We start from the raw sequence: 25,428 nt of genomic DNA, 5'->3' as shown, positions 1-25,428 counted from the left end.
AATTCAGGTGTTTGGAATGGAAAAGAAAACCTAATAGCAGAGTGAGTGGTGGACTAGTGATAAAACTTTTAGAAAAGTGGCATACAACTAATGTTCTTAGAAAAAGAAGAAAGGAAATGGCATTTTAAACTGTCCTGCTTGTACTGAGAGTGGCCATTATTGATGTGAAAGTGTCATTATAGGAGAAATAGATGATATTTAGCAACTGTCCTTATATAGGGAGTAGTTGCAAAAGGTGATGAAAAAAATATATACTTCAGTCAGTGGATAAAGAAAAAGTATAGGGCCTGTGTTAATATTTGAAATGTGTTTCTTTGAGAGTAAACTTATGCAACCAATCCTCATATCCATAGGCTTTGCATCCATAAACTCAGGCAACTGCAATATGAAAATGTTTAAATAAAATTGAGTTTGTACTGTATACTTTTCCCCTTGTCATTCTCTAAATATTACTGTTTAGTGGTAATTACATAGTGTTTACACTGTATTAAATATTAGCTATAAGTGAGATAATTTGGCATATGTGGAGAATGTATAAAATAATATGAAATACTTTGACGTCTTGAGCATCATAGATTGTGGTTTAAGTGTGGGATCTTGACACCATCCCATATGGGTACTGAGAGACCACTGTGGGTTCACATTCAAAAGCAAACCAGAGTAGATATTATATGGTGATGATGTTTTCTCAGAGCAGTCTGATCTGAGAAGGAGCCCTTGTTACGCTAGCAAGGTCTCTTTCACTGAAGTATACTTAAGCTGTTTCTCAGGGATTTCTTTTTTGAATAGTTTCTACTACACAAATTATAATTGTATAGTTTTTATTAGTTCTTAAAATTTTATATTTTTATTTACTAGGCTACACCCCTGCAATTAAAGGACAACTATTACATGTTGATGCTACTACCAGCATGCAATATCGGACCCTTTTAGAGGCAGAAATGTTAGCAGTAAGTCTAAATATAAGATATGCATTCTTTTACTAGATACAGATTTGGTTTTAATTTTCCAGTTAAAATAAAAAAATATGTTTTCTTATTAAAGCACTGCAAAGTAGGTACTCTAGTTATACCATACTTTGGAAGAGAAGTAGATTAATACTGCCTTTGTCATTTCTTTATTGTTCTGCTTCTTTCTTTCTGTTTTGTTTCTTTTGTTCTTTGTATTATTTTGTTTTTTTGAGACAGGGTTTTTCTGTGTCACACCCTAGGCAATCCTGGAACTTGCTTTGTAGACCAGGCTGTCTGGAACTCACAGACATCTACCTGCCTCTACCTCCTAAGTGTTGGGATTAAAGGCATGCGCCAGCCCTCCCACCCACCCACCCACCTCCACCCCCTGGCTTATTACTCTACTTCTATATGTAGGAAGTGAGTGTAAGGCCCCAAAAGTCTTAGAATGTTATTTTTAAACTTCATTTATTTCTCCTAAATTTAAGTACAAGAATTTTTGAGCATATGTTCTGGCCCTGTTGGATTTTCTCTCAGGGCTTAACTAATTTTATCTTTTGTGCAAGTAAGTGATTAAATTTTAAAGGAAGAAATTGAGGTACCCTGGGTTGCTTGGTAGTGCCCACAGTTTAAATTTCAGACTAAGATACTCATTAATCTGGCACTTTAAAAAAAGGCAGTAGCAATAACAAAACCCCACTATGTAGAATGTTTGGTATCCACCAATAACTCATTTATATAAGATGATGTCATAAGGTTCTTAATTACTTGTCTTAAGTCAATATCTTACACATAATCTACAAGTTAAGAAGAAAATTTTACAACTCCTAAAATAAAGTATGTGTGTGTATGTGTATGTGTGTTAATTATAATCATCTATGTCAGCATTCACAAATAGTCAGGTATGCTAGTTTAGCCTGAAAGTCTCTGTGGTCTTTTCTGTTAAGTTGATGCCATCATAGTTGAAAAAAAAAACATTTTTTGGAGCATTCATATTTCATAAGAACATGTAGTCTTAGTCTATGAATAATAGAAAATTACTACAGGAAATCTGTTATCCCATAACAATCTAGTATTGAAATCTGTCTATCAGAATCAGTATTCTTTATAGTTCAACACTTCTTAGAATTCTCAGGCTCTTGATGGTAAATGGGACTGTGTAAAACATTGCTACTCCCAAACAGGCAGCTTTTTCCTATGCAGAAATGCCAGGGTCAGATTGTTTGATGGTATGCATGGCTGTTACCTGCTACATTAACAAGTAACAAAGGAGGAATCAGGGACATGGTCTGTTACCTGCTACATTAGCTAGTTAGCTGGTGTGTGCTGCTGACAGTAGAGCATGAGTCTGTGTTCTCAGAGAATTCTAACCACATCAAAACTAAAGTATTTCAAAGATCTGGGTATTGACCAGGAATACTGACCTTTTGCTAGAGCAGTTTTTTTTCTTAAATTTTTAAATTTATTCTTCTCTCATATATTACATCCCAATTGAAGTTTCCCCTCTCACTTCTCCTCCAACTTCCCCCTAATCTACTTTTCCTCCCATTTCTTTTCAGAAAAGGGCTGACCTCCCAGGCATAACAAGTTGCAATAGGAGTAGTTACATTCCTTCATATCAAGGCTAGATGAGGCAACTTAGTAAGAGGAAAAGGGTCCCAAAAGCAGGCAGAAGAGTCTGAGACAGCCCACTGCTCCCACTGTTATGAGTTCCAAGTTACACAACCATAAGGTATATAGAGGATTTAGGTCAGACCCATGCAGGCTTCCTGATATTCAGTTCAGTCTTTGTGAGCCCCTATGAGCCCAGCTGATTCTGGGCTGTTTTCTTGTGTCTTGAATCCTCTGGCTCCTATAATCCTTCTTTGTCTGTCCTCTTCTTCAGGATTCCCGAGCTCTGCCTAATGTTTGGCTGTGGTTCTTTGTACCTGCTTCCATCAGTTGCTGGATGAAGCCTCTCTGATAACAATTTTGCTAGGCTTTGGTGTAGAAATATAGCAGAGTATCACTAGAATCATTTCATTGACTTTTTTTCTTGTTTTTAATTTTGCCACTCATGCTCTAGCAGTTTTAAAAGTCTCAAAGACACCTTCTGTTCAGCTCAGTGGAAAAATAAGTTTTAAGTACTCACTAGTGTGTGTGACTTCATTTGTAATGCTGTTAGGATTGTTTCATTTTAAACTCTAACATTTGTTTTGCAGTTTCACATCAATGCCAGCTACCCCAGAATTTGGAACATGCCACAGACATGGCAGTGTGAATTAGAGGTTTACAAAGCCACCTACCACTTCATCTTTGCACAGAAGAACTTCTTTACAGGTATTTTCTGGTAAATAGAGTGATTTATTATGGTGAACTTATTTATATTCTATAGGTTTTACTTTTATATTTAATATAAGGATTTAGTGATATGATTTATGCTTTCTTAATTTGTTTTAGACTAAGAATATCAAGGACTGTTTAATACAAATTTTCTGTTTTCACCTACTCCAAAGACAATAAAAATATGAATCTAATTTTGAGCTTAGAAGCAAATGAAAGAACTCAGTTTAGACTGTTGCTTTTTGTCAGGCTAGTAAAAGGTAAAGCATTCATGAACCTGTTGCTTCCTCTTCTACTTTATTAAATAAAATAAGTCATCTACAATAGTATACTCAGATAGTCAAATATGTTGCTTTAGGCTCAGAGTTCCTGTTCAGTCTTTTCTGTTAGTGTGAACTAAGTCAGTGCATCATAGTTGAAAGAAAACCCAAAAACTTCTTGTTGAATTCATATTTCAAAAGTATAAAAACAGGTAGTCTGGGACTATGAATAATATAAATACTACTACATCAAATCTAGTAGCTTTTGTAATTCTGGCTCTAGAAATTCAGTCCCAACAGAGTTTGATCCGATTTATTAGGATCAACAACTGCTCTTCTACTGTTTAAATCTTTTAGAAACTTTTCCTAGTTTCAGATGCTTAACACTTTACTTTCTTTCAGGCACTTCATTTTTGTTTCAGCAGTGCTAAAAATAGAGTAGAGCTGAACTCTTCATGATTTAAACTAATTTACTTTAAAGTCGCTCTTTAAACTGAATGCTTTATTACTTTTAAGTACTCAATTACACAGTTCCTTAACTAGAACAGATTTTTCTATACTTTTTTTGTCACTCTAATTCTTATGCTTTACCTGTTACAATTCATTCTTTTTAATAAGGTATTTGTACCATTTAAGTTCTCATCTCTCATCTCTCAGGTTAATTGTGACATTTGTCCATTTTATATTGATTCTGGAAGACATGGCAACATTATAGTAATGTCTAGAGTACCTTTTACATTTACTAATTCTCCTAAAAGGCTGCCTCTTATGTGTTAATAGTGGTTCAGCCTTGAGTGAGTATCCTTGGTCAAGGTGTCTGAGTTGTTTTTTTTTTCCTTCTCTTCTGTTGGCTGAATTTACAGGAAATAAGCTTTCTAGCTGTTGTGAGGGAATGCCCCTTGTTCAACATCAATTCTTTTTTGGTGTTTCTGTTATTAATTTCTTTTATAATTAAAATTATTTACTTATTTTGCATCCTGACTTCAGTTTACTCTTCTTCTTGTCCTCTCATTCCTTCCTCCCACTTTTCTGCCCCTCCCTCCCAATTCACTTTTCTATTCAGAAAGATACAAGCCTCCCATGGGTATTAACAAAGCATGGCATATCAAGTTGCTGTAGGAATAAGCACCAACCCTTTTATTAAAGCTGGGCAAGGCAATCTAGTGAGAGGAATAGGTTCCCAAAAGCCAGCCAAAGCTTTAGGGATAGCTCCTGCTCCCACTGTTATGAGTCCTGCAAATAGAACAAGTTACATAGCTGTTACATATATATAGAGAGCGTAGGTCGATCCCATATAGGCTTTCTGGTTGTCAGTTCAGACTATGTGAGCTCATATGAGTCCAGCAGTGATTCTTCTGCCTTTTGTAACAAGAAAATAATTAGTTCTTTAGAGATTTGGATGTGGGGCAGAGTTTTATCATGAATATAATGCCCCAGGAGTAAAAGCTGTCAAACAAAGGTGGAAACTGAAGCCTCTTGTGGAAATAATTAGATTGGCTTTGATTATTATAATGGGGGGGACCAATAATGGAATAGTACAAAGCTCTAATACCAACTGATTGACATTTTATGGGTTATTACTTAACAATTTAGTTCTAAAGTAAGTTATTGGTGTATACCTAGGATTAATTTTTAACATACTGTCTATAAAGAAAGTGCTTCATTTTCTAATCACATTATTTGATAAGACCATCTGGTAATATCAGCAGCTTTTGATCTAAAAAAAAGTGCTATTAAAGTACAACAAGTGCTTGTTGCAGATGTTGATAAAAATATTTTTGGCAATCACTTCTTAGGCTCTGGTTATTGTACCATAGTCTTCTGTAAGAGTTACTTCTTGCTGAGTTACTTCTTGCTGTGTGACTGCTAACATTCAGTTTTCTGTAGTCTGCCTTGGCTTACTACCACTGTGGTGATAGGTGATGTCATAGGGCCTTTTGATTAAGTATGTTACTTTCATCTTTCTTGGATCCATTTGATGTCTCAGCTGAACAGAGATTTCTGTTAAACGGTTTGAAGTCACTGTCTCTTTTAGTGGAAACCTAATTAAGTTTCAGTTATGTAAGTAAAAATATTTTTCACCCAAATTCTTAATATTTATCAGTAAAGATGGCATAGAAGCTGGTGTGGAGACAATAGTACATAATGATATTATAAAATTTCAAATAAGGTTTTATTAAAGTAGAAATTATCTATTTGTACCATTTCAGTTACTACTGAAGAAGAACTTAAATTAAGATTTGTTAAAATAAAAATTGTCAAATAAATTTACTTAGAAACTATATTCATTTCCTAAGTTATTAAACCATTCAAATTTCTGTTTTATACAAATTTTATCTCAGGTTTTTTTTCTTTATTTTTTAATTTAAATTAGAATCAAGCTTGTTTTACTTGACAGTCCCAGTTCTCTCTCCCTCCCCTCCTCCCCTGTCCCCACTAACCCCCACTATTCCATCCCCTTTCTACTCCCCAGGGAGGGCGAGGCCTTCCATGGGGGATCTTCAAAGTCTATCATATCTTTTGGAGCAGGGTTTAGTCCCCCCCTTCTCCCCCTTGTGTGTCTAGGCTGAGAGAGTATACCTGTATGTGGAATAGGCTCCAAAAGTCCATTTGTATGCTAGGGAAAAATACTGATCTACTACCAGAGGCCCCGTAGATTGCTGAGGCCTCCTCACTGACACCCACATTCTGGTGGTCTGGATCAGTGCTGGTTTCCCAGCTATCAGTCTGAGGTCCATGTGTTCCCCCTTGTTCAGGTCAGCTGTTTCTGTGGGTTTCACTGGCCTGGTCTTGGCCCCTTTGCTCATCAGTCCTCTCTCTCTCTGTAACTGGATTCCAGGAGTTCAGTTCAGTGTTTAGCTATGGGTGTCTGCTTCTGCTTCCACCAGCCGCTGGATGAAGGCTCTAGGATAGCATATAAGGTAGTCATCAATCTCATTATTGGGGAAGGTCATTTAAGGTAGGCTCTCCATTATTGCTTTGATTGTTAGTTGGAGTCATCCTTGTAGATCTCTGGACATTCCCCTAGAGCCAGATTTCTCTTTAAACCTACAATGACTCCTCTATTATGGTATCTCTCTTCTTGCTCTCCTCTGTTCTTCCCCGACTCAACCTTCCTGCTCCGTCGTGTCTTCCTCTCCCCTCTTTTTCTCCCATCTTTTTCTCCTAGCTCCCACTGCCATTCTCCCATGCTCCCAAGCTCCCAATTTGCTCAGGAGATCTTGTCCCTTTCCCCTTCAGGAGACCATATATGTCTCTCTTAGAGTCCTCCTTGTTTCCTAGCTTCTCTGGCAGTGTGGATGGTAGGCTGGTAATTCCTTGCTCTGTGTCTAAAATTGATATATGAGTGAGTACATACCATGTTTTTATTGTTGTCTTTATTGTGACTGGGTTACCTCACTCAGGATGGTTTCTTCTAGTTCCATCCATTTGCCTGCAAATTTCAAGATTCCATTGTTTTTTTTTTTTTTCCCCACTAAGTATTACTCCATTGGGCTCTTTTTGGTTGAGACACTTTTGATGATTGCTTCTATTTCATTAGGGGTTATAGGCTTGTTTTAAAATTGCTTAATTGTTCTTGATTCAATTTTGGTAAGTGATACCTATCCAGAAAATTGTTCATTTCCTTTAAATTTTTGAATTTTGTGTAGTACAGGTTTTCTTTCTTTTTTTTTGTTTTTTGTTTTTTACGCGACAGGGTTTCTCTGTATTGTTTTGGAGGCTGTAGGTCCAGCCCGGCCTCGAAGGCACAGAGATCCGCCTGCCTCTGCCTCCCGAGTGCTGGGATTAAAGGCGTGCGCCACCACCGCCCGGCTAGTACAGGTTTTCAAAGTAATGACCTGAATATTCTCTGAATTTCCTCAGTGTCCGTTGTTAAGTCCCCCTTTCATTTCTGATTTTGTTGATTTGCATGTTCTCTCTTTGCCTTTTGGTTAGTGTGGATAACGGTTTGTCTATCTTGTTGATTTTTCTCAAAGAACCAACTCTTTGTTACATTGATTCTTTGTATTGTTTTCTTTGTTTCAACTTTATTGTTTTCAGCCCTTAGTTTGATTATTTCCTATCAAGATCCAGTTAATTCCAGTACCATTTGTTGAAGATACTTTCTTTTTTTCTGTGGTGTAATTTTAGCTTCTTTGTCAAAAATCAGGTGTTCATAGGTGTGTGGATTAATATCAGGATCTTTGTTTTGATTCCATTTTACCTGTCTGTTTTTGTGCCAATACCAAGCAGTTTTCATTACTGTAGCTCTGTAGTAGAGCTTAAAGTCAGGGATGGTGATGCCTCCGGAAGTTCCTTTCTTGTAGGGGAATGTTTTGGCTATTCTAGATTTTGTGTTTTTCCATATGATGTTGAGTATTGTTCTTTCAAGGTCTGTGGTGTTTCTTTTTTCTTTTTATTTATTTATTTGTCTATTTACTTATTTATTTAACTATATTTTATGTGCATTGGTGTAAAGGTGTTAAATCACCTGTAACCAGAGTTATTGGCAGTTTTAAACAGCCATGTGGGTGCTGGAATTTGAAACCGTGTATTCTGGAAGATCAGTCCGTGTTCTTAACCGCTGAGCTGTCTCTCTAGCCCCCCTTTTTCCCTGTTTTTAAGGCATGGTCTCACTATGCACCTTGGCTGGTCTGGAACTCACAGAGATTATCTGTCTTGGTCTCCTGAGTTAGGATTAAAGGGGTTCACCATCATGCTTAGCTATATTTGTTATTAAGAAAGTTTGTTAAAGTGAGATATTTTTCACTCAAAGCAGTCCCCTCATGCCTCCCAAATAGCAAATAGGTAGAAATAAAAACAATAAGAAGAGGATTCAAAGAAGCAATTTTGCAAGGATAAAGATTCTTTTTTTTTAACTGTACAAAATAATGTATTTTTGCTTAACTAGGGTATGTGTGTATGCACACACATGTGAATGCATACACATACCCGTGCATGTTTATTTAATTTTACTTTGTGTTCTCTGTTTTTAGATTTGATTCAAGACTGGTCTAGTGATAATGCTCCAGATATTTTTTCATTTGTTCCATACACATGGAATTTCAAAATCATGTTTCATCAATTCGAAATGATTTGGGCTGCTAATCAACACAACTGGATTGACTGTTCCACTAAACAGCAGGAAAATGGTAAGAATGGTACAAGTTTGGTTAATCTACTCGTTAAGATGTGCCAACAAAAACAAGTGTTAAAATACAATGGATTTCTTACCTCCTTTCTTTCCTGTCTCCAAAAAAAAAAACAAAAACAAAAACCAAAAAACAACAACAACAACAAAAAAACCAAGCAGTGTGCCCTTGCAGTTGGTACCTTAAGACAAAATTTGATAAGTGCCTATGGTAATCGAGCACTCAGGCCTTTGCAGAAAAAGTAAGCTCCCTTTAGATACAAGATAAATATTGTCCTATAAGTGCCAGCCTGCTCAGTAGGTAGATGAGGCCAAATTATATAAGTGGTACAAAGCTTTCTTATCTCCTAAAAATTTAAGAATCAGAAATCCTGACAATTCATTTTCACCCTGTTACAGCCATTCCCAACCCAGTGCTATACATGATGAATATTTCTCTTAGGGTGTTCCTTCTTCAGGGACACAACTCCTATTAAAGCCCTTCTAACAGGTTATCTCATGACAACCCTTTATCCATGAATCTTCTCTTTTCTTTCACTTATAACTGGAGTTGATTTTCCTATATTATCTGCTGAGATATTTCATTATTGTTTTTAGATTTTTATGCTTTCATACAGTTCATTTTATTTAGTTGTACATGTAATGTAGTTTTGCTATTTAAATCTTGTTGACATTAAAGTAGATATACTTTTTCTTTTTGTAGTATATCTTGCAGCCTGTGGGGAAACATTGAACATTGACTTTTCTTTGCCTTTTACGGACTTTGTTCCAGCTACATGCAATACGAGATTCTCTTTAAGAGTACGTATAATTAGATGTGTTGTTTATCCCAGAGTTTTATTAGTATACTTGATTTTCCAGAGTTTCTGTGTGCTCTTGCCCATCCCATTGCCATCACGAGATTGTAGTTTCCTTCAGTGGTTAGTAGCTTTAGTGTCAGTGTTCCTCCTCTGTCCTTAACAACCCCAAGAAATTGACCTTAGAAAACTACAAATTAATTTCTTAGAAATCATTTCTAATTTCTTTAATTTTTTTGTTAGAACTCCTTCCATCTGAAACATACTATAAACAAATTTTATACTTCCTCATACTTGATTTCTAGATAAACCATACATTCAGAGATTAACTTTAAGTACTTTTTTCACTATGTGAACCAATCTGGCCTTGCACTCACAGAGATTCACCTGGCTCTGCCTCCCGTGCTGGGAAGTGCACCTGGCCTTCACTACAAAGGTAGCAGTTACATACTTCTAAGCTCAAAGTTTTGTCAAAATTTTATCTAATATTAAGGTATATGCAATCATTACCAATCTTAATATTCTTTGAATCATAGTAGTAAAAATATCAATAATAAAAGGAACAGCTAACACCCCTTTTAAATGTACTACTGTTCTGAATGCTATATACAGAGTAACTCATTTAGTTCTCAAAAAGCCTTCTTGGTGTAGTTATCTGTATTTGTGTCTTAGAAAACTGAGATGTTTTGGTCATGATACCCGTAATTCTAGTATTTAGAACCCAGAAACAGGAAGATTACAAATTGAGGAGACTCTGAACTACTTAGACCCATCAAAAAGGGAAGCTAAGAATAATAAAATATGTAATCTTTCATGCAGCTAGTGAGTTGCCAAGTTGAATTTTGAACCCTGACAATGTAGCTTTGGGTGCAACATTCTTTTAACCACCTTATTCTACTATGTTATCGCTGAGGAACTAGGCATTGAAATAAGCTAAGAATAGAGAACCCATAAGAAAAAGTAAAACCCAACCAAGGTCTAATGGTTAGGCTATTTAAAAGTTAAGGAATGTAGAAGATACTCTACCTGATCCCATATTAGAGTTTTGCTTTTCTTAAATTGAGTATCATGTAATATCCATAAACAACTATTGAATATAGTCTTTTTATTGTTACTTGGAAACTATACACTGTTTTCGGTAATATCTGTTTTGTACTTTTCAATAAGGATTTAATTGTAGTCCTTGTAAATCTTATTCCAGATATCTATCTGATTTTTCAGTGTGAAATGTGCTATTTAAATTTTATTATTTAATTTTCAGTTTGTTTTCAAGATTATGTAAAGATCTCAGTGTACAGTGTGCTAGCATATTTATGTACTGATTTTTATTATAAATTATTTTTTAGGGAGAAGATGTTGATCTTCATTTATTTCTACCAGATTGCCACCCTAGTAAATATTCATTATTTATGCTGGTAAAGAATTGTCACCCAAATAAAATGACTCCTGAAACTGGTATTCCTGCTGAGTGTCAGAGTGGCCAGAAAACAGTTAAACCAAAATGGCGCAACATTACTCAGGAAAAGTAAGGGCATAAAATAGTGGTCTCAGTATTTTGTGCATCTAGATTGAGAAATTCCTTTCAAATAGTAAGCTTTCTCTGCAACTAGTGTTTTAATACAACTGAGGAATAAGTTTCTGAACAGATCTTTGTTGTTGTTTATTTGGAAGGGCTGGTTGGGTTGAATGCTGGACTGTCCCAAGTGTCATGCTTACCATCGATTATACCTGGCATCCAATTTATCCACAAAAAGCAGATGAACAGCTAAAACAGTCATGTAAGTGTTTTGCATATCATTTTTGTTTTGAAACAGCTGATATTTTAATTGATACTTATTGAACATAAAATTGACAGGTATGTATTCTCAAATAATAAGAACTTGTATTTTGAGATAATTGTATATAATTTTTATTGAGGATTTACACTGTATCAAAAATTGAATCAGGCAGTCTTCTTTTATTACCCCATTTAATCCTTATTAGCACTTTGTGCTAGTTTATTTTAGAGTTAAAAAGACTTTTCTCCAGGGTCCAGCAAAGTAAAAACAAAAAAGTTGAACTACAAAGTACTGTGTTATATTGTATATTATGACAATAAGTTAAAAAAGTTAGTTTTTAATGCAGATTTATAATTGTCATGTATTTCTGGATTATCAAAGCTAATTTGCTGCATTTCTGAGTACAAGAAAAAAATTCAAGAGTTAAAATGATTCTATTTTTTTGTATTTTCCAATTTGTTATGTATCAAAAAACAGTTTTTGTAGTTATTCATACAGTATTTAGTAAATGTCACACATATTTCAATAGCTGTTTATGTGAAAACAGGTTTAATTTGATGCCTAGATATAGTCAGTGCCTAATTGTTACCTGAATTTTTATTTTAGGGATTTAAAACATTGTGTGTAATAGAAACTTTTAATAAATTCTTATTTATGCATTTCTCCCTGTATGTCATTCAACTTCTTTGCTTATTTTCATTATTGGACTTACAGGTTTGTTTTTGTTAAATATGACAGGTACAATATTATGATTATTTGATATAAGCATGATGAAATTTTTTATCATTTTATTTTTTCTGGCACACTAATCTTTCCACTTCCATCAATTTATTTCAGTGTCAGAAATGGAAGAAACAATGCTATCTGTATTAAGGCCAGCCCAGAAAACATCAGAGAGAGTTGTTTCTTCTCCTTCTACTTCACCACGCCCTCCTGTTGATCCCTCAGAACTTCCACCTGACAAACTTCATGTAGAAATGGAACTGTCCCCAGATTCTCAGATAACTCTCTATGGACCTCTGTTAAACGCCTTCTTGTGTATAAAGGTATTAAGAAAATATTTTCAATATGTTCTTAGCAGTGATAATAGAAAATTAGGGCCTCAAGAAATAGCCAGTTAGATGATTTAAATTGTTGTTGAGGTAGTATGTATGTTACTGAACTACTTTACCCCAATAGCCAGGTTTTTTTATTTTTTTCTATGTTTTCCCTCCCTGAACTACTCCTAGATTCTCCTACAAACCAAATTTTATATTCTTTCTTTCTTCCTCCCTCCTTCCCTATACTTCTTCCTTTGTTTTACTTTCTTTCAAAAAACCAAATGAACAAAACTAGAAACAAAAAACCAAAATACAAGAAACACAGCTGAATATTACTGTTGTGTAAATTTATCACATTTTTATTATACATTCAACATTTTATGGATATCTAGACTTTTCTAATTTCTTGTTTTTATTAATAGAGCAGCAATGGCCATGAATGAACAAGTGTGCGTGCCTGTTGAAGGATGTTGAGCCCTTTGTTTATATGCTTAAAAGTACTATAGCTGGATCTTGAGGTAGATCTATTCCCAGCTTCTTGAGTAGCTACCATGCTGATTGCCATAGTGGTTATACAAATTTGTACTCCCTATTCTACATCCTCACCAGCATGAGCTGTCCTTTGTTTTTATTGATTTTAGTTATTCTGACTGCTGTAAGATGAAATCTAAATAGTTTTAATTTGCATATTCCTGATGGCTAAGGATGTTGAACATGTTTAAGGTGTTTCTTAGCTATTTGTGTTTCATGCTGTGAGAACTTTGTTTTGTACCCCATTTTTAAGTTGAATTGTTTTCTTGGTTTTCAACTTTTCTAGTTCTTTATAACATAAATAATAAGCCTCTATCATATTTATAATTGGTAAAGGCCATTTCCTATTTTATAGCTTCCTGATTTGTATGAAACTTTTCAGTTTCATGAAGTCCCACTTATTAATTGTTGCCTGTGCTACCAGTGTCCTGTTCAAAATGTCTTTTCCTATGCAAATAAGTACCCTGCTTACTCTTCTATTAGATTATTAGATTTAGGGTATCTTGTCTTATGTTGAGGTCCTTGATTTATTTGAAGTTGAGTTTTGTACAAAGTGATAAGATACGGATCTATTTGCATTTTTCTAAGTCAGCCAGCCATTCAGTTAGTAATAGTCGCTAGAGGGATAGATGCTAAAGGAATAAGTTGAAGGAGAGACAGATGTAAAATGTATATTAAAATATATATTTAATATAACAGAAGTATCACTCAATTTGAGCATAATTAGCTAACATTTCTTTTGAGCTATATTCTAGTTTTGAACTATAATTTATCTCAGAGTAAACTAAATTAATACATTTTAAGTAAATGTGTATTATATTCTTGAGTAAAGAATGAATCCAGGACTGCTTCTTTTTGGCATAACTTTTCTTCTTTAACTGCATAGTTGGATGGCACTTCTAGATTGATACCTGTAGGATGATCATTCACATAATATTCCAGGTGTATTTCTGGAAAGAACATATATTTTTACTCTTTTTATATTCAAATCACACTTTAAAAATGGCTCCTATAGCTCACTAATTTATTATTTCTAATAAATGCTATAACCTGTCAGATCGTATTGTATAGCTAACAGTGCTATTTATGATTAGAGCAGCTTTCTAATGTCAGTTATATGAACTCCATGAAATTGCTTTTCTCAGGAGTTTGCAACCTCGTTTTGCTCCTCTACCCCCCATTTATTTTTCTTTTGGATGTAAACGGTATCTGATAATCAAAGAGAAATTCTCTTTAACAGCAGTAGAGTTACTTGTGACAAGGACATTTTGTGGATCTAATTTTATAGTGTCCCCCCTTTCAGTTTTACAACTGCAGAGATTTGGTTATTGAAATCTTAGTTAAATGGAAATTTCTTAAATGCTGTTTCCTAAGGAGACACAATGAAACCATTGACCCCAGATAGAGAGGTCACCAACAGATCAAAGAAAAGAGTATATCTAGCTCTGGCTTGGTGTACCAGTGGTTTTACTGGGATTATTTAACAGAAGCAAGGGGAACTCAAAGGTAGCTATACTACTGTAAAGTCCCACCTCTAGCATTTTCATTTGTGAAAAGCTGTACCACTAAATATTCCCCACTCTTAATCAACCTGCCACATCCTATATTCTGTAGCACCTTCCAGAACCATGTACAGCTGGAGCAGGGTCTTAGGTGAGGGTCTTGTAACAACCCCACCCTTCCACTGTGAGTGTTAGTAGCTTCATTACTATTACCACAGGCATAGCGTTGAGCTGCATCCTGTTCATACGCATTCAGGGTGGGTCTTTTTTGCCCGGTAAAATTTCCTGAAAATACCCTCATAGATGAACTCAAAGATATATATTTCCATTGTATTTATAAATCTCATCAGGTAAAAATGAAGATTAACCTTCACAGGTGCCTTCCAAAATTATATCTTGAGCTGCTAGGGGATGCCCAAGAGATCATGAGGTAGTTTCTGAGATGCCTTAGATCTGATTGCAAGTTGATAAGGCAAATCCATAGGTGACAAGGGTTGTACAGAGTGTTTAGATAAAAACAAAACCCACAAACAAACAAACAAACAAACAAACACAACAATACTGTAGGAAATTCATAGTCTTATCTGAAATGCCTATAAAATTGCAGGTTTACTCATGGGAAAATGAGTAAGGCAGTGTCTGCCTAGGCATCAAGCATAGAACATTGCTATTTTAACATTCTTATTTAAAATAACTCTGTGTCAGGAAATATTATTTATGTAAGCAGCTGAAGAAGAAATATTAAACTACACAAATTTAAGGATGTCCTCTGATATTTATTGAAAGAGAAATCATTTACGTGAAAAGCTAATAAAGCTGGTCCACACACTGCTCTCCAGGTCAAAACCGAAACCCAAAGAGAGTCCCCTCCCCCTAGCTGTACTTTCTATGTACCCATGAACACACCCACACAGGAGTGGTCAGTGCTTACAGATACATAAAACCACTCCCTACAGGCACCCTTCATAGCAAATATTAATTGTATTGGCATTCCTGACTGTGAGAGGTGAGAAGTTTCAGCCAGTCTCCAGGATGATGGGCCCCTTTTCCCCTCTCTTGTCCCTAAAGTTTTCTCATTATGTGCAGCCTCAGCAACAGTGTTTGAATATGACTAAAATAAACTAAAATACAGAAAAATTAGTGTGTGACTTGCTCATACTTTATAACTTCTACTCCAAAATTTTGTCCTGTTGCTGTTTTGATACAGATTTTTTTTGTGGTATCAAGTTTGTCTTTCACAAAAATTGTTGTAGAATTTGAATTCATCTAATAACTTTGAGCTTGTATAAAATATCTAAAAGAAGCTATAAAGGTACATGATTTGATATTAAATATACATTTAATATGTTAGGCAAAAATGTGTCTAGTCCAGTGAACTCAGTGCTTCTTTGTAGTTCTTTAGTTTTCTGATTTTTGTGAACTAGAAAGCATCAAATCATGTTGATAAAAAGATGGTGTTCTATCTTAAATATCCTTACCTTTTTAAAAAAAATGTGTATTATGTTCTGTTCTGTTGCTGCTTGTCCATGTTAAAACTTTAAAGTTTGGTATTATCTATATCATTTATACATCAAACATCACATTCACATATGTAGATGAGAAGTGTAAAGATTCATTTAACTGAGATTTTTTTCTTAGTTATACAATTTAACTATCAAAGAAACTCTAAATAATATATGAAAAAACCCTCTATATTTGATTGTGTTTGGAAAAACTGATGTCAGATCCACAAAACACTGGTCCTGCTTTTATCAACTGACAAGGAATTCTAAGAAGAACATAAAGGATCTATGCTTTAAAATCTCAAACTACTATATAGAGTAATGAGTTGGACAACATAACTATATCAGCCCAAAGTTATTTCAGTCATTGAAACTTCACATCTGTAAGTACTGTATCATTTAAAAAAATAAAGAAGGTTCATGTCATTTCTTCTGTTAAGACATAAGGTTGGCCAGTAATAATATTAATAAAATTAGCTTGATTTACTTTTCTGTTTTTCAGTAATGAAGAAGAAAATCTTCTTCTTCTTCTTCTTTTTTTTTTTTTTTGAGACAGGGTTTCTCTGTATTGTTTTGGAGCCTCTCCTGGAACTAGCTCTGTAGACCAGGCTGGTCTCGAACTCACAGAGATCCGCCTGCCTCTGCCTCCAGTGCTGGGATTAAAGGCATGCGCCACCAACGCCTGGCTGAAAATTTATTCTTTATAGTCATATCATGTTAATGGTAGCAAATAGTAATTATGGATGAAAGTTTTATGTGCTATGTATGTTCCTTATTTAAAATATTTTTAAGAGAATTGGGTAGAAGTTCATGAATTACTTCTACCATTTGCTTGTTTTCTTTGTTTTGGCAGGCTAAGGACTTTTGTTTGTTTTTTGTGAGATAGGCCTTCTGTAGCCCATGCTGGCCTGGAACTCATTTTGTAGCCTAAGCTGGCTTTGAACTCACAGCAGTCCTCCTGCCTCAGTCTTTTAGGTATTTAAGATTACTGGATGAGCCAATATAGCTGTATCTCTCTTCTCTCTCTCTTTCTCTCTCTCGATTATAATTACGTTTTACCTTTCTTTTTCTCCCTATAAATCCTCTGATATTCCTCCTTGTTTTTCAAATTAATAAACTTATTTCGTTGTTATTGTATGCATATATGTGCACACGCATGCACGCACGCACACACATACTCCTAAATATGACCAATCAGTGTGCCCTTCCCTGGAGAAGACTATTTCTTCTGCTCTCAGCATTTCTCAGTTGCCTGTAGTTCTTTTGTTGGTTTGAGGCCTCATGGGCTTTTTCTGTCTACTTTGGTGGGCTTATTGGTGTTGTCCTTGTTTAGCTCATGTTCAGGCAGTCAAGTTGGTGAGACTTCTGGGTGTTGTTTCTGACATTACTAGGAAACACAATCTCACAGCAGACTACCACCTTTCTCATTGTTTCCTTAATCTTAGGTGTGGTAGTGTTTTGCAGATCTATTTGTTGGAACTGGGCTTTACAACTCTATATTTTGATCAGTTGTAGTTTTCTATAGTGGTCTCTATATATTGCAAAGCCAAAGTGAAGATTATTCTTACTTGTGGATGTAAGGACAAATGTTTATATTGTTAGAGATTGTGCTGGTTTAATAGTAGTTATAGATTCTCTTCCAGTATCCCTGACTTCGCAGCACTGAATAATTAGCTGGGTTTCCACTACAAGGCATGGTTTCCCTCTTGTTGAGCAAGTAGGTCTTTAGTTGGAGAGCTATTGGTTACCATTGAGGTATGCATGCCATTACTGCTCCCTTAGAGTTATTGTGCCATGCTGGTGGTTGTTGTGGTTTATATGTGTAATAACTGGGTAAATAGTTGGTTGGGTTGTAGGAAGGTGGAGCTCAGATGATTGGGTCAGAAAACTTTTTACTAATAAAATCACATGAAGGATATTTATCTACTTCATTCTTGTCTGAACTCCATTCCTACCATGTACCTGCTGAACCAGTCTCCAAGACTGTTATGGTGTGTGTTTTAAAAACAGGAAAATAATGGTTTGAATTGAGCTTGATCAATAAACACATTAGGTTTTTATAAATATAATATTATAGAGTCTGGGGAAATGGCTTAGGGAGTAAAAGTACTTGCTGTGCAAACATGAGCACCTGAGTGCAATCTTGAGCACCCATAAAAAAGTCATGAGCAATTGTGTATGCTTGTAACACTAGCATTGTGGGTCAGAGACAAGTGGATCCAGGAAACATATTGGCCAACCAGCCTAGTTGAATGGTGATCCTGTAGTTCAGTAAGGTTGTGTTCTCAAAGGATAAGAAGAACCGTTAAGGAAGACACCTGACATCCTCTGGCCTCTGCATGTGCATTCATCCTATAGTCATATACTACACACATAGTACACATGCATGCACATGGAATTTAATTTTGGAATTAAGATATAACAGTGTTTATCTTTTTATTTACACTTCAGTTTGCTTATATATTATAAGGCCATTTATCAAGGTTTTAGATTGCATCTTTATTATTTAGAGGCAGACAGCGCTAGAAAATAGAGAAAAAGTATTGGTTGAGCCAATATTAGTGGTATTTTAATTTTAGTTTTCCCATCTTATATGGGTTTAAAGAGTATCCTTTCCTAGGAAAAGGTTCTGTGGGCTGATGTTCATAACTTAGTCAGTAACCCATAGCACAAAATATGCCAAAATACTGACTTGGTTCTCACATTTAACCATATAACTAACAGTGGAAATACTTAATAGCTTTTCTTTCATACTCACAGATTAAATAGACAAAATTAATATTTAGTTGGAAAAACAACTTAAATCAAAACTGAATTTGTTTGAGACAATAAGTTTTATTTGCAATGTAAGGAAATCAGAATGATAACACTTGTATATAAAATAAAAATCAATGAACTATGTGAAAAGAGATTTGTTAATTGTTGGTAAAGCTTAATTTGCATTTCATTAGCAATACAAGTTGGATGTTCTTAATAGCTTTTGAATACTTCTAATAAATATTCCAACTGAAATGTTTATCTAATTGGATTTAGCCATATTAATTTACAGTGACTGGATCTGCTTTGCTCAAAACATTTCTCTGGCATTGTCTCATGACTCTGAGAAGCCAAGATTGAAAACCATTGAGCCCTTCATGCCTTCAGAGATCTCTTTGAGGATCTAAATTCTTGTAAATTGTCAAAGAGCTTTACTTTATTGTATATTTTGATGCAGAATATTTATTTACTAAGGGAAATACATTTTTTCATATGATGGGTAGACCTGATGCTTTTAATTAAATACAGCAGTTTAGAGAGATGCATATTGTATATATGTAAGGCTTATAGGCATGTCTCTTATTAACGATAGCTTATTTAAAAATATGTATAGAAAATTTATTGCATACCTTTTTAGTGGCAACTTATTTTAAAAATATTTACAGGAAAACTATTTTGGAGAAGATGATATGTACATGGATTTTGAAGAGGTTATTTCAAGCCCTGTTTTGTCACTGTCAACATCCTCCAGTTCTGGGTGGACTGCTGTTGGAGTGGACAATGACAAAAGAGAAAATGAAAGTTCAGCCAAGTCGATTCATCCACTTGCCTTACGTCCCTGGGATATTACAGTACTTGTTAATTTGTATAAAGTTCATGGGCGTCTTCCCGTGGTAAGTGTTTAATAGAAAAATGATCTTGGGTAAATTATGCTATTTGGTTAGCATAGAAACTATATATCTGTGCTTTAGTGCCCACATACAAAAAAAGCTTCAATTCAAAAGCTTTTGAAATTATCAATTACGCTTTCCTTTATTATAATGATTTTACTTTTTTTTTTTTTGTTTTGTTTTCATTTAAGTTCTTCCTTCCTTGTGCTTTGTAACTTTAGAACATTTTGCTATGATGTTGTAGTAACCTAGTGGACATTCTAGAACTTTACACAGTCTTAACTTTTATCATGAGGTCACAAATTAGTTTGGGGCATTCTGGCTGCATAGAACCCCTATCCCCCCACTCCATCCCCCACTCCAAAAAAGGTTCAGGCTTGGCTCTAGAAGTTGAACTGTGTTGTAGGTTTGGATTTAGTTTGGGTCTTCTTCACTTGAAGCTTGCCCTTGAGCCTGTTGAAGCTGACTGGGTCTGACATATCCTAGGAAGCCAGGGTCTTCAGACCAGGCCTATATAGGGAAGAAGGGACTCTGGAGACACCACCATTGCATAGCAGAATTCACTTATAGTTTTTATACCTTTAAAAATGGACAGAACCATTCATTTGGTTTATATGTACTGGTATTCTTTTTGAAGAATCAAATTCTCTTAATCATGATAAATGTTATTTTTGAAATTTGTGTTTTGATATTGATGTTTTATTTAATTGTAGCATGGAACTACTGATGGTCCTGAGTGCCCAACAGCATTCTTGGAAAGACTGTGTTTTGAAATGAAAAAAGGATTCAGGGAAACTATGCTGCAGCTTGTCCTATCACCCCTGAATGTGTTTGTCAGTGATAACTATCAGGTAATGTCAAAATGACGTATGATAAAGATTTAAGAGATTTATTATTAATACTATGAGATCAAAACAGTGTTAGTTTTCACATGTAGTTCATTTTAAAGTTTTTTGTTTTCACTGCAGCGGGTTGTATGAATGTGGACATAAGAGTTTTTTGAAGAGTTCATCTTTTTTTTATTTTGTGCAATTCCCCTATTTATGTGATCCTAATTATGTTTTACTTCTTTTGCATTCAGAAATGGAATAAAATAGTTCATAACTTTCTCATATGTTTATAGAAGGGAAATGAATTCTGTTAACCAGTACCATAAAATTTTAAAACACATGTGTTTATACCCCCACCCAAATTCTTTCATAGTACAAGGCTTCACATAGTTATAGTGCAGTCTCAGGCAGTACACTGGTGTGTGGTCATAGTTTGGCATCATTTTATCAAATATATGTTCATGTGAACAGCACCAAAGGAAAAGACAGAACAATCATCACAGAGATCTCATTTGTATAAAGCTTTAACTTGTCATAGAATTTGATAAAACATTGCCTCTCTTTTCTGTGATCAGTGGTTACTATGGTTGGTTTATTTCTGGGGTATATGTGTGTGGAAAGTAAAGGAAAGTCATCTCAGTTTCTTTTTAGCCTTGAAAGATTATTAATAAAGGGGAGAAAAATCTCTTATGGGTGAATTCTAAGAACCTTAGATGAATGTCTAGTTTCTGTGGATTACCAAATCATGCTTCAACTTTTAATTATTAAATACCTCATTCACAAAAGGCTTTACCAGATACAAAAACAATTTTGTTGAGTTCATTATGAAGGTTTACATTAACCCATATTATTAAGGCACAACAAGTTTATAGAGAGATGAAATTATAAAATATAATTTGAAAATTAGAAAAATAATCAATTGGAACGAGATGTGAAAGCAGTTGTAGAAGTCCTATTAGTGTTTTGTTTTCCAGATTATTTGAATTTCCTATTTCTTCCCAAAGGCAAGGTTGATGCGTACCTCCTCTTGGAATTTGCCTACCTATTTCCCTTGTTTACATTGTGTTACAAAAAGATAGCTCTTCATTTGTCTAGTCTGTTCAATGTGTTTTTGTGATCAAAAGCTTTGTAATGTCACCCCTCACCAGGCTCACTAATGAATCACTTAAATTGCCATTATTTACTCCTGATAGCATTACTCTTCCTCAGTGCTTTATAGTAAAGGATCTGAAGGAAGTATTGATTGCTGTGTACAATTATGAAGCAACACACCTTTTTACTTTATGGTCATTTCTGATAGGTATTAGTTGCCTAAAGCTACCTTAATAATATTAGTAGGGCTGTTTTCACTATAGACTTTTGGCAAACACACTTCCTGGCTTTTTCTTAAGTGCTTGGAGTTCTCAGCAGTTCTTGGTATTTCTGAGTTTTCAGATGCATTGCTCAAATTACTGTTTTCAGTGACATCCTCCCTGTGTACCTTTTTGTCCTAATTTTTCTCTTTCTGTATGAACACTGGTAATGTTAGTGTTCACTCTAGTTTAGCACAACCTCATTTTAAAGTGATTATAATTGCAAAAATCTTGTTTTCACAATAATGTCATATTCACAGATTTCAGGGCTATAAGCCTACCTTTTTTAGGAGTTATGATTCAACTCGATATAGTATGATGCAAGGCATAACATTCAGAATATAGTACTTATTTTGATGAATCAGATAAGTTGAAAATCCTGATTTTTTTTCAGAAGAGACTTTTATTGACTATTCTTTTCCATTCTTTCTGATAAAAGGAGTTAAGGCGTAGAGAGTAGATTAATTTTATATAGTCATGTAGTTTATGTAAAATTAAAATCATAGGAAAAGAGCCTTTAGTTATTGCAGTCATGATTTGAAATTTCCTATAGAAAACTTCTTACACACTTAGCCCTTATCTTTAAAAAATGTTTTTAAAGGTGCAGGACAGGGACACCAACTTCGTGATAGGACCTGCACACATACACAAAAGAAAAGCCATAGTAGTAATATTTTACTAAATATCTGTGGGCTATCTTAATGTATATTGATTGTTGAAGGTCCCAACAAATGTGTTTAGCTAGTTAGTAGTTTCAACTTTTTGTGTCACATTGTTAGTTAGAACAAAACAGAAATGGTCTTTACCCAAGTGATTTTGATAGAGAAGATAATATGGAGAAAATTGAAATTAAAATAAGTAATTTCAAGTATAAAAAGTACAAAAGGAATTGTATGTTGTGCTTTGGTAGCATGTAATAGGGTCTAGAGGCAAGAATATGACCGTATTTGCAATTTTTGAAATATGTTTGGTTGTTGGTAGAGTGGCAGCAAAAAGATAAAAAGTATATGTTGGAAGACTGTGCAAGGTTCTTACAGGAAGTAATAATAAATGATCAAAGATTTTAGAAAAGATGGAAAAATGCCCTTTGTCCATGTGTATATGGACATTTCTCAGTGTTTGTGTGTGAGTGTTTGTGTGTGTGTGTTTGTATGTATGAGGGGGAGGGAGGGAGAGAGAGGAGAAAGAGAAATACACACATACACACACACACACACACACACAGAGAGAGAGAGAGAGAGAGAGAGAGAGAGAGAGAGAGAGAGAGAGAGAGAGAGAGAGAGAGAGAGAGAGAGAGAGAAAGTGTTTAAACCCAGTGCTTCATATATAGTAGGCCAAATTCCATCATTGGACTAGAGTTCGTCCAGGCCAGTATGTAGTCTTAATAATGTTTTCAGAAGCCAGTGTATCAGAGAATACTTTGTTTACTTCTCTAGATATGTCTTAGACACTTAATCTTAGCTAAGAGGCTTAGAAAGAATTCTAAATATCCTTGATTTGTCTCTGAACTACATGCTCTTTGGTAGTAAGTATATAAAGTCCTCACAGTCTGTGTGGATGTCAGTCTCCCTTCCATTTCCCATCTTCTTGATTATATGGTCTTTTCTCAGTTTTATTCTTTGTTTGAGTATTTTAGTATCATGATTCCTAGCCTCCCTGCAAGATTGACCTCTTCTTACATTTCCTGTCAGAGTATTGAATTGTTTTCATTCGTGTAAGCAGTTACCAGCCTGAGAGCTGTATACTTTCAAGATTTAATATCTTTCCTTTTGGTGGACTCCACAGATGTATAGATGCTGTACCATATCAATCGAACACAGAATGCCTAAGGTTAATTCTGAAGTCTTATTTCCTAGACATCATAATCCTATTGTTAATATCTGTGTCTGGGGTGTGGAGTAAAGCAACTAGAAATTACAGACTTCTTATTGTTGTTTTCAGCAGCGACCACCTGTGGATGAAGTACTCAGGGAAGGTCACATCAGTTTGTCAGGTCTCCAGCTGAGAGCACATGCTATGTTCTCAGCAGAAGGTCTTCCCTTAGGAAGTGACTCTTTAGAATATGCATGGCTGATTGATGTGCAGGCTGGAAACCTTACCGCTAAAGTCACAGCACCACAGGTAGGTTCTCACACTGCTGTGTCCATAGGTTCATTCTCACACTACTGTCTCCTGCCATCTTCTTTGTCTCCTTACCCACCTTCGTAAGAATCACTGTATGCCTCCCTGATGTTCATCACATTCCAATAATGCCATTCTCAGAATTTAGCAACACACTAGTCATTGGCAAGTTTTACTTTTCTGAGCCATACATTATTGACTAATATGTAATTATTTTTAATACATGAATTTCAGACTTTCCTTGGGGGTAAAAGATGCTCCAATATTGGAAGGCCAACTAATTTAGCTTTAGTAATACATTACTTATGGAACAGTTCTTATTAACTTGTGATTTTTCTCATATGTGTTATATGGAACCATATTACTTTAATCCATAGATAATTTTATGTTTATTGTATTCTTTGTTTTAAATATAAAGCTCATTTAGACTAATTGCTGAAATTATATATTTTGGAATGACATGTATATACCAATCTCTCAATGTGTTTGCTGTTAACAACTCTAAAGAATTATGAAATCAAAGGTATTTTTTGTCAGTATTTGAAGAATTATTCTGTTCATTTAAGCTATTAAATAGACAGAAATGCTTTAATCTTCAAAGTACCTAGTTCTTTAAAATTGTAACTCTGTTATCATAGACAATTAGATTTTAAAAAATTAAATCTTAAATATTATAGGGTTTTAGGTGCTTTTTTCTGCAGTTGCCTATGCAGCAGATCCAGTTAGCTTTAGGAAAGTAAAAGCATAACCCTTGATTTAAAAAGTATTTATTTTAGAAGTTGCTAAAGTGGAATTTTTAGTTGAAATTGGTTTTCATTTAACAGTGTATTGACATTCACAAATGAAAAGCAACAAGCTTATAAATGATACCAAAATAGAAAATCATTGGCTAGCCAGTTTTTAAGTAGCAGTTATACAATTTTGAGTTCTTTCAGGTCATGTTAGAATTCATAAGCTTCTGAATACTGAACAGTTTGTTTAGATTACTAATAGTATTGTCATCTGTTATTATCTGTAGCTGACATGTCTCTTAGAATGGGGGCAGACATTTGTTTTTCATGTGGTATGTCGGGAGTATGAACTGGAAAGACCAAAGTCAGTAATAATATGCCAGCATGGAATTGATCGTCGATTCTGTGAGTCCAAGGTATGTTAACAAGCTTACTAGTGATGTTATAACCATTTATGCCTTTTTAAAATGAAAGTTTGATCTGGGCATTGGTGGTGAATGTGTTTAATCCCAGCACTCGGGAGGCAGAGGCAGGCAGATCTCTGTGAGTTTGAGACCAGCCTGGTCTACAAGAGCTAGTTTCAGGACAGCCTCCAAAGCCACAGAGAAACCCTATCTCAAAAAACAAAAAGAAAAGAAAGAAAAAAGTGTGAGACTTAGCTTTAAATCAAATGAACATAGCCATGAAGTTAACACCTCACTGTGAATGATATTGTAAATTCTTAGCCAGTTATTTAGTTGTATCTAAAATGATAGTATAAGAGTTTTGTATTACTTGGAATTTTTACTGTTAGAATTCCTATCTTGGCTGGATAGCTAGTTCAGCAGTTAAAAGCACTTGACTATTCTTCCAAAGGTCCTCAGTTCAATTCCCAGCAACCATGTGGTAGCTCACGACCATCTGTGGTGGGATCTGATGCCTTCTTCTGGTGTGC

The 25,428-nt window shown here is 34.9% G+C and overlaps 1 protein-coding gene across 10 annotated transcripts in view; it reads left to right on the top strand.

Moving 5' to 3' along the window:
* The window catches only part of Kiaa1109 (KIAA1109 ortholog), a 176,273-nt gene that overhangs the window by 25,353 nt on the left and 125,492 nt on the right, over window positions 1-25,428 (top strand). For 9 of the 10 annotated variants that reach the window (XM_040754482.1, XM_040754479.1, XM_040754485.1 and 6 more), the window contains exons 14-24: window positions 859-950; window positions 3,152-3,269; window positions 8,509-8,664; window positions 9,367-9,464; window positions 10,807-10,985; window positions 11,132-11,238; window positions 12,076-12,284; window positions 19,236-19,463; window positions 20,174-20,311; window positions 23,584-23,763; window positions 24,782-24,910. In XM_040754482.1, coding sequence (XP_040610416.1) covers window positions 859-950; window positions 3,152-3,269; window positions 8,509-8,664; window positions 9,367-9,464; window positions 10,807-10,985; window positions 11,132-11,238; window positions 12,076-12,284; window positions 19,236-19,463; window positions 20,174-20,311; window positions 23,584-23,763; window positions 24,782-24,910 — 1,634 coding nt within the window. The remainder of the gene's footprint in view (window positions 1-858; window positions 951-3,151; window positions 3,270-8,508; window positions 8,665-9,366; window positions 9,465-10,806; window positions 10,986-11,131; window positions 11,239-12,075; window positions 12,285-19,235; window positions 19,464-20,173; window positions 20,312-23,583; window positions 23,764-24,781; window positions 24,911-25,428) is intronic. The other variant, XM_040754477.1, reaches the window with a different exon arrangement.

This window comes from Mesocricetus auratus, unplaced genomic scaffold, assembly GCF_017639785.1.
Source record: "Mesocricetus auratus isolate SY011 unplaced genomic scaffold, BCM_Maur_2.0 Super-Scaffold_100011, whole genome shotgun sequence".
NCBI lineage: Eukaryota > Metazoa > Chordata > Mammalia > Rodentia > Cricetidae > Mesocricetus > Mesocricetus auratus.
The sequence above is the reverse complement of the archived record's forward strand: the minus strand, read 5'-3'. Positions and strand labels throughout refer to the sequence as shown.